Here is a 9,894-nt window from a genome sequence, read left to right as displayed (position 1 = left end):
CAATATTAGTAAGTAGTGAAATCCTTCATCTACTAGTACTACTACCTATGGAGAATAGTCATTACCCACTGTGTTTTATAATCTGATAATCCAGCTGCTGAGATCCATCATCATTATCACCAAGAAGCATAATGATGATAATATCATCAAAGTTATTCAGGTGAATGCTGCCTGTGTTACTCAGTCATGATCATCATCATGCTGTCACCCTGTCTACTCTATTCTCCCTCTTGTACCCAGATACAAAGCCACCAATACAAAGGCCCTATAAGCCTTTAACGACCCTTGAGTATGGGTATAGTAGCAGTAGACTCTGAGTAGCAGCAGCAGCAGCAGCAGCCCAGAAATAATCATTTTGCTGTTCACTTATCCCCTATTGTTACATGAAGTTATAAGGCAGCAGCACACTTTGAGGAGCGTGAGGAATTCCTGCTAGGTCTTCTCGATTAATAAATCTGCTGCGGCCTGGTTCGATCCCGCCCGGATATCTCTCTTCGAGCTCTTCACAAAATCGAGTTGTTGATTTCTGGGTGGATAGGCGACGGGTCTCGCCAGAGACAGTAACAATCGCGGTAGCACTCAAGCGAGCCCCGGTATTTTCCGGGGCGAGCGCTAAAAGCCCGGCGCCAGCCAGCCATAAGACAAGGTAGGGCCGAAAAAGTGGTCTTTTTTTCAGTTACCCATTCAATGTCGCTCAAACTTCTCAGATCGGTGCAAAATGTGCTAATTTGAATAGCACGCGAGCATTTCAGTCAGTTGAAGCCCTCGTTCGCGAGATATCACTTATTTTCTAAAACGCGTATGCGCACAATTATAACATGTGCACGCATGCTCACGCGACATCTGCGCAAGATGAGGTTGTCTCCACGCACAATTACCAGTTCAGTGAACAGAGCGCTCGATCGTCATCCAGATGACCTCGGGTTCGAATGTCGTTTTTCTGCCATTGCGTAAGTTCAATTACCTACACGACTTCGTTCAAACTTCTCAAATCAGTGCGGAATGTCTCAATTAGAGTAGCACGCATGCGCTGACAAGAAATCATTCGCGATAAATGTCATGAAACTGTTCGTGATGTGGAGCATTTGTGCCGAGCCATTTTTATGCGATCTTTCGCGAGATATAGTTAGTTCAGTTGCGCGGTTGATTTGTTTCACTAATTTCTGTAACTGTTCAGCGTCATTGCTGATCAAGATCATCGTAGAGAGTTGAATGGTACGTAGGTTGAAAATGACATAGAATACTCCTTAGTGAATGTGGAGTTTAGGTACGTTCAAAACGAAGCAAGTATAAGCGGGGCTGTAGGCAACAGTGCAAGCGTTGTGGGAGGTTTTGTGGTTTCGCACTATCACACTGTGGTCGCTGTAGGAGTGTGCAACGTCAGCAGGGTCATGCCCTCTTTGAGGACGTGGGTACGTCGACAACATCTGCCTCTGCTTTGGTTGAGACAACGGTTTGCGTCATATGTCAACGCGTGTCCACAGTAGAGTACCCGTTATTTTTCCTCAAAACAAAGGCTCGTCTATATGGACCGAGGTATTTTGGATGGTTTACGAGACGGAAAAGTGTCAGAGTATTATGTTCACAGTGTTACGCTTACTTTGTTATGAAAAAGCGTGCATGGTGTTACGCTTGGCCTGCAGTGTTATATTCGGTTCTACTACATCATGAAACACCTCTCCATGTACGTCAGCAGATTGCTAAGTATGTTCCAAATAGTATCAAATTACATTGGCGATTTTGGCTGGATTTGAGAGGAACAGGGGTGGAGTTCGTAGCTGATTTCACGAGGTATTACATCGAGAATCCATTACCTAAATCTCATATGGTAGTGGGGGAGTTTATCGAGGCGATGGATTCTCATACGTTTCCGAAAGTATTATGCCCTTTTGGATGCCATATATGCGCTTTGAAAGATGGTTACGGTTTGATGGCATTTGTGCACCTAATAAGTTACTTTTTCGCTGGCTTTGACTTATTCGGTGGGAGCAGTTTGAAAATGTGCGGTTGTGCTCCGTCTTGGTTACATGGTTTGAGATCTATTGGCATATTTGAAAGTGGAGTCCTTATGGGTGGATGTATCATTGATAAAGTACGGGGATTATCGATTTTAACATGTAAAGACCACGATATGGGCTCGTCGTTTCAAGTGGTATATCCACCTCATAATCCAGTTCTGAGGGGACTATCTCTTTGCACGCCAGATAATACCGCTTTGGCGACCGTGAAACCACGAGTTATTAAACATATTCGAACTGGGTTTTTATCGGGTACTTGGGGGCTATATAATGCTCAAGAATCATCCACCGGTTTGAGCAGTTTTGCCTTAACGTCGGATAAACGTTGGGATCATATATCCGCGATGGTAGCATCTGTAGATGCCTTGGTTACGCGGCATAGAGCTGATATAGTATATGATATGTATTTACGAGTGACTGGTGGAGGAATGCGAGGTCCTGTTCTTGCTTCTGTTTTGCGTGCAGCAGCTGCATCGCCTGAAATACACGCATCTGATGATTTGCTGAGAAGCACTCTGGTTGATCCAAAGGACGCAGTGTTGATGCGGGAGCGCAGTCGAAGCTTGAAGGCTTCAAGAGATCCACCTCATGTGTTTTATGCTCATTGTTATGGTGCTCATGGTGCGAGACCAGTGACACCTCCAATATGGATGCTCCAGAAAAAGGTGGGAAAAAGTTTTGATGCTATTCGGATATTTATCTGGGTACTACTCCTCTGGAGCGTAGTATCGAATGGATTTGTCAGTGATTTCGTCGATGCCGTTTCGAAGATGGGTACATGCGGAATTTGGAACCGAAAGTGTACGGAACAGTTTCGAGCAGTACTTGAAGGGCTTGCATCCTTCGATGAGACCAAGAGAAAGGCTGTTAGAAAATCATTACGGTTACTAGAGTTGTCTATAACGACTCGGTTGTGGGAAGAAGTAGCTCAATCATTACCGGCAATACTACATCATACACCATATGTTGTTGTACGTATGTTTGTCATGCTAGTACAAAGCGTTCATCTATGCGGGGTGGTTGTTTCGTCCGGAGGAAACGTTTCGTACCTCGCTGGTGATCTACAGTCGTCTCAGAGTGTGTTTGCTGTCAAGGAGAGGACTAATGTAGCGAGTCTTTGCATTCCTCTGTCGGCTATGACTAGCGGTCCAAATGGGAGAGAATTGGTTGGTGCCGTATGTATGTCAAATGCGCTCAGACTACCTGAAGCGTATGTAAGGCATGGTGGTACTCGGAAATGTTGGTGGTTCGTGCCATATGGTCAACATCCTACGGCGTGTAATCATGAGTTTGAAACGTCAACATTTCCCGATATACATGACTGGCAAATATGTCTGTATAGTGGTAATCAATACGTTACACAACAGCAGTTTACTGACTCGCTCATGCACGTTCTCAAAGGCCAGACGATATTGCATTGCTCTGTTCATAAAATTCTTCTCATTAAAGAAGAGTATCCTGCCCGAGTATGCTGTTCGCAGATAAAGTGCACTCAGTATCCCCATAAGGCATTGTATTCGTGTCCGTTTCGTCAGTCTTGTGGGGTATCGATTTGTAGACGGCATTATGTAGAGCTAATGCAGGCGGCAGATCAGTCAATCTGCCCGATTTATGTTAAGAATAGATATCACCTCCAATCAGCTTCGACGTTTACGACTTCTAGTAGTGTCTCATGTCGCTCAGTTATTTCGCATGATGGAAATGCCGCGACGACCAGCGATAATTCTGCTGCTTCTTCTCGAGGAGTATCATTTGATCATGATTCAGATCTCAACAGCCTTAGTGAGTCTGAACCAGATGTGAAGTTATATACTAACGTGTGTGATACTCCTCTAGGTATTGAAAGTTTTACCGTATCGGGTGTATTTCTCATCAATCATGTTTGTGGAGTCTTGCGTCGTCGCGGTTATCCATCAAATTTGCCCAGATATGCTCAACGGTATTTCCAAAATATCGTATCATTGTCACAATCAGGAGTAGGATTGCCCTTACTGTTTCCCGAGAGCCTTCTCTTTACCTCTATTTTCTGGAAGATGCTGTCATACCCAACTGGGGAGAAGAGTTATCCTGGCGCATTACCTATTTCACTCTACTCCAGTATGTCCAATCGGCGTTATGGCTTTCGCTCTTTTCGTGACCACTGTGTGATGAGGTTGCGAGACTGGTCCTGTCCAACTTCGTCAAGTAGTAATTATGCGTTGTTCATGTTTGATGTGTGTTTGAATCAAATGCTGAACAGTACAACGAGGAGCGTGATATTGAAGCGTGGTTGGGAACATATTGCTGGTGATCAAATGGAGGTTCCTATAAGCCATAGGGAGAAGTACATTGCATATGACTCTGCTGATTCTCGTCGGAATGTTCGTGAGCTTTCTGCTCTGATCAGTAAAGCGTGTCCACGATATTTCGTTACATTGACTGCGAATCAACATGGAACGCCTTGTTTACGGCGAATTACGGAAGCTCGTGAAGTGTTTTTACAGAATCATCGGGAAGTGCCTGAGACAGTTGCTTTTCAAGCAAGTTGCACACCTTATTTGACCGTGTGGTACAGTTTCGTATGCAGTTTTATGGAATTTCTGTACCATGGAGGTGATGATGATATCTTTGGTAAGGTTGATTGTTACTGGATGCGTTTCGAGTGGCAAAGCGCTGAGTCTTCGTTGCCTCATTGTCATATTTTGATTTGGAGTAGTGAGTCGACAGCTGTATCGAAGACAAGAATTGTATGTTCATTGAAACAATTTTGCTCGTTCAAGGATAAACTCTTCCACAAAAACCTCATCCGGAGCGAGGCTGAATGGGAAGATGTCTGTGCTGCCTATTTCCTCCTTCAGAGACATTTATGCAGTCAATCTAAAGGAAGGTGCCTGAAACGTGGCGAAGATGGTACACTTCACTGTCGAGTTGCATCTTATACTTCATCCTCAACAACTGAATATATCCCCATCGATCGGTCTTTGAGTGCCGAGGAGTTATCTACATATATTGAGCTTGGGTGGGCAAAGAAAGAGTTAGGTGGGACGTATACTATCTCTCCTGAATGGCAACCGGGTCGGTGGAGTTACGCAACAGATGGACTGCATCAATGGAGTCCAGTGAGTCCTTATATATTTTGTATTTTTCGGTCTAGTTGTAATGTGCAACTGGTGGATTTTACTATGGCGGCTCGCTATTTAGCATCATACGCTGCTGGTGCTGAAGAGCATATAAGGACGAGACTTCGCGCCACTGGTCCAACGTCTACTGAAGTTGTTATAGGGAATCTCGAGAATATTAAATTATCTGGTGGTAGGGCGCAGAAGAAGAGGTCTGAGAAGGAGATACAGGGACGAATTTTATCTCTTCCAGAGGCCATCTTTTACATAATGCGCTTACGGTATGTGGTTACAAGCGCAGCTTTTGTTCATGTACGAACTGATCCGTCGGACGAGCGTCCAGTTGTTAAACTTAACAAAAATAGAGTTGAGGCCCGGGATCATGCTACGGGGTTCCATATTCCACAGGTAGATGTTCGTAGAGACTTGCCTGATATTTGAGATTATTCTCTTTAAAAATGATTTGTTGTGTTATGTATAAAAGTATCATATGAATTATTTGGTGATGTAGGGAGTATAGCGTATCCTGCTTTGCTTGATGTTGTTAGGTAGTTCGAATCTTAATGTCATTTCGATTAGAGTATGCTTCCCATGTACGACCTTTTCGGCAGTTTTCATCGACTCAACAAGCCTTGATACTTGAGGTGCAGAACAGTGACTATTCCATTGACAAGATAACTACTTTTGGTTTAAGACCACCAGAATTATTGTTTGTGGCTTATGTTGTGTCTTATTTATCTTGGTTTACAATTACTTCTATTAGAGTAACTGAATACACTATTGCAGCAGTGGTTGATAAATATGTCAATATTTCAGATGTTCAAAAGGCGTATTGGATGGATGGTGCGAATCGACTAGTGCGTATTAAGCAATATGCGATACCAAATCTTTATGACTATACTGTCAGCGTGCTACGCGGGGATCACGGTCTATTCCATCATAAGCTGGAGCAATATTTTAATATTGTTATCGAACCACTGTTCAGGGATGCGACTTGTTTCCCCAATCTGGTTGATTTCATTCAACCAATCCCTCCTGTTATTGTATCACCATTGACATTGCCATCGGCCAGTGGGAAATGGTTGGTTCATCTGGCTCTATTTTACGGACGATATACTACAGAATCGGAACTATTCGGAACGTCGTCTCTGTTAAAAAGTTACGAGATTTGTGGTCTATATGATCCGATTCATCCCCAGTCATCTGTCGTTCAACTACTGGATCTTTGGGCCAGGAATGAGCTGCGTACTATGCCTGGGTCACATCGAGCTTTTTCAAGAAATTTGGCTATTGCGAGGTATGTTCTCCAAGCCTTTATGTGTGATGAAAATAGTGAGTTCAAATATTTGGAGACGCCCTTGTTATCATTACGACAAATAGAAGCTGTTCATACGGAAGAACTGGATGCCTTTATTCATGACTCTAGGAAACGTTTCATCGAAGGAGTGTCACGTTTATTAGCATTACCGGATCTTCCGTCTATCGAAGCATTGCTATCGTGTAGCTATGGGTCCCCACTACAATGGGAACCGTGTATATCTTCTTGCGCTGGCCAAAGCTCAGCATCTGTATCTGAGCAGCGTTACGTGTTAAATGCGTGCATTAATACAATTACCCGTTTTCTCAGTACATCGTCTGTTTTCGTACCATCCTTACTGATAACGGGGTCTCCAGGGTGCGGAAAAACGAGTCTTTGCTTACTTTGTGGATTGTTTGCTCGTGGTAAAGGACTGGAAGTGACGGCAACTGCTCTAAGCAGTGAAAGGGCAATGTTAATTGGCGGGTACCATATCCATTCCTTATTTTGTATTGGTGTCAACAAAGGAGCTCGTGTGGTCACAGCATCAGAAATAACTCATACTGCTATAACGAAGTTACGGGGCAACGGGTTGAAGATGGCTTTCTTGTTGAGCCTTGATGTTATCGTTTTCGATGAATGTGGGCTCATAGACCAATGTTTGTTCTCTGCATTGAGTGATATCATGTGTACGTTGAGGAAAGTTAGAACTCCTTTCGGTGGCACATTGTTGCTGTTAAGCGGAGACGCTTATCAGTTGAGTCAGATAAGTGGCCGCTCATTATGGTCATCGTCATACATGCATTCTTTGTTTGACGTTTATGAATTGCAACACCAAGTCAGGTGTGCTGAGGATCCAATATTGCAAAGATGTATAAGCATTTTGCGGGATCCTACCTATCCAGTTTGTGAAGAGAATAAAGCATATTTGTGTTCTGCTTTGATTCATAACTGTAAGCTATTATCGTCAGTCGAAGAGGCTCGTGATCAGTCGAGGTTCACCAATTTTGAAGTATACAGTAAGAGATGTAGTGAGCAAGCAGCTTTAGCAGCATTCAATGCTTATTTGCGAGAAAGGGAGTCTCTAGGGCAACGTGTTTATACGAGTATTGCGGAAGACGAACTCAATGAGGGTGGGTTACATAGCACTTGGAAGTCAGCTACATCGAATATGAGCAAGCAATTCAACAAGTACTCCTCTGATCCTTATGAGTTGAAGCTGGCAGTTGGGTTGGTATTACGTTTCACCCGGAATGGAACTTCTACAGATAGGGGCATTGTTTTCAGCCAAGGACAGCTGGGTATTTGTAGGGAACTCCCTAATTCGAGTACGAGTGAGCATGTGGGTATATTATTGGTACCCGTTGGTATTCAATTTGTTGATGCTATTGATGTTATGAATCCTCCAACTAGTTGGACGCTTGCAGCTATTCATCGTAGTCTGGGTTATGATGTTATCGTTGGCGCTGTGACAATGAGACGGCGACAATATCCACTCAAAAATCACATCAGCAGTACCATACATAAATCACTTGGTTTGACTGTACCTCAGCTTACCACCCGACTAGCGACTCCCACTTCAGACAATCGCTTTGCTTTATGGGAGAAGCAACAACTGCTGGTGGTTATATCCAGGGTACGAAAACTTACCGATATTACACTAATCAATACACCTGACGAGATCCGTCAGACGGTTACTTACTTACTCGATAAAAGGTCTACCGATATGACGATGGTAGCACGTTTGTTGAAGGCAGTTGCTAAGACACAGTCGCAAGTTGATCCATCTCGGATCATTTTGCGGAGTAGATTCGACCCTATACCTCTACGAGTGTTTGATCCTAACGTTTATGATGGTGGTTGTGTGTATTGCCTAACTAGTACAACCAACGCTGATGTGACCTACATTGGATGTACATCAAACATCTACAAGCGTCTTAATAGCCATAATCGAGGGTTACAGGGCGCATCTTTTACTGCTATTAATGATTTGATGCCTTGGCGTATTGCTGCATTGATAATTGGGTTCCCTTTTCATGCCAGGAGTTCGTCGTATAATAAGTCCAGTCGGGCTGAGGTTGAGCATGCCTGGCATATTTTGATTGCTTCCTCGGATACTTTAGCAGTTGTCTTGTCGAAAGGCAAGTCATTATTATCGCACTATCGATTAAAGTATCCTTATTTGAAGTTCGTTGATTACTGTTCGAAAACGGATACAGATGTATAAAATTACCAGTTTCAAACACGTTCATTGAAATACAGTGTTGAAACCAATACCATGCAGGAAGAAGATCTCTTACTATCTTCGGTTGTGACTAAGCAATTAGTAGGATTGAAAAAAATTCATTTGACCGGGAATGCGATGTGCATTGTCGTTATATGTTTCAAGACGTTCCACGTGTATGAAATAAAATTGTTATGAGCTACGGACCATTTTCTCGTATATGGTACAGTGATTGAATGAGTCATCTACGGCGTAGATCCTATGTAATCACAGAGGCTATTTCTGTTCGGCTCGTAGTTCTTTGAAGAATATGTTCTTGCCAGGGCAGTTCATAAAAAAGCAACCTGTATCAGAAGATCCTTCGAAGAGACCTAGATTGGTTGCTTATAAAACAACTGTTGATGCAGATTTGAAGTTATCGCAGCTTTCAAAGGAAGTGAGCTCTATAGTAAGTGTTGACATGATAAAATTAACATGTAATGTACTATACAGGTATGCCCTGAAAACAACAGGTTAATTCCAGAATCACGTACATCAGTATCTCCTAAATGGTACATGCTGCAATCAACTGTGCCGTTCCCACGAAGTACTAATCCGAAGAAGTCCCCAGAACCACGCAAATCACACACTACACATCCGAATCGTGATGAACCATATAAAAATGATGGAAGCGTCAGTAGTCATGAGGAGTTCGAAGCTCGTTATATTCACGCATTGAAACAGCGATTCATCTTTGGTACTGCTACCGGCGAAAGCAATAACTGTCTTATTGACAGTTTGTATCAAGTAGCTGTTACAGCAGGATTGTCGACTTACATGGATCAGTGTGCTACCGGTGAGTTTTTTCGCGAAATACGGCAAGATTTGGTAACTGGCTATAATGCTCCGGAGGAAGCTTTCTTACAGCATGGTATTCACGGTATTCCTATCGTAAATATATTATGGAATCATATGAATATGGGTAAAGATCGTCCACCTGTAGGTATCACAGCTCATTCTCGACAAGATATAGTCTATCTTCTTAACCAGTGTTCGTATGCTGATGAAGAATTGTTAGATTTACCGGGTGAACTTGTATTCGAGGAGGATTTTGCTATAATTTTGCATCTATTCAACTACAACAATACCCATTATATTCCACTTATCCCGAAATAATATTTTACAGGATTGGCTCACGCGTGCCGTTAGGCACAAGCGTGAGCCTTCAGAGATTTAACATCAAGATAATCGTTTCTTTGGTATTCGATTTTAAAGCAG

The 9,894-nt window shown here is 43.0% G+C and overlaps 2 protein-coding genes across 2 annotated transcripts; both read left to right on the top strand.

Annotated features, from left to right (window-relative positions):
- Positions 1 to 4,773: 4,773 nt before the first annotated feature.
- Positions 4,774 to 5,543, top strand: Pmar_PMAR026112 (hypothetical protein; the record flags this gene model as incomplete). The annotated part of the gene is made up of 1 exon (XM_002772205.1): positions 4,774 to 5,543. A coding segment is annotated over exon 1 (364 nt), but the record flags the coding sequence as incomplete, so codon positions are not given.
- Positions 5,544 to 6,990: 1,447 nt separating this feature from the next.
- On the top strand, positions 6,991 to 7,256 carry Pmar_PMAR026111 (hypothetical protein; the record flags this gene model as incomplete). Its single annotated transcript, XM_002772204.1, has 1 exon — positions 6,991 to 7,256. A coding segment is annotated over one exon (266 nt), but the record flags the coding sequence as incomplete, so codon positions are not given.
- Positions 7,257 to 9,894: the final 2,638 nt, after the last annotated feature.

This window comes from Perkinsus marinus, assembly GCF_000006405.1.
Source record: "Perkinsus marinus ATCC 50983 genomic scaffold scf_1104296961742, whole genome shotgun sequence".
NCBI classification, from domain to species: domain Eukaryota; phylum Perkinsozoa; order Perkinsida; family Perkinsidae; genus Perkinsus; species Perkinsus marinus.
This window is presented reverse-complemented; position numbering and strand designations above follow the sequence as displayed.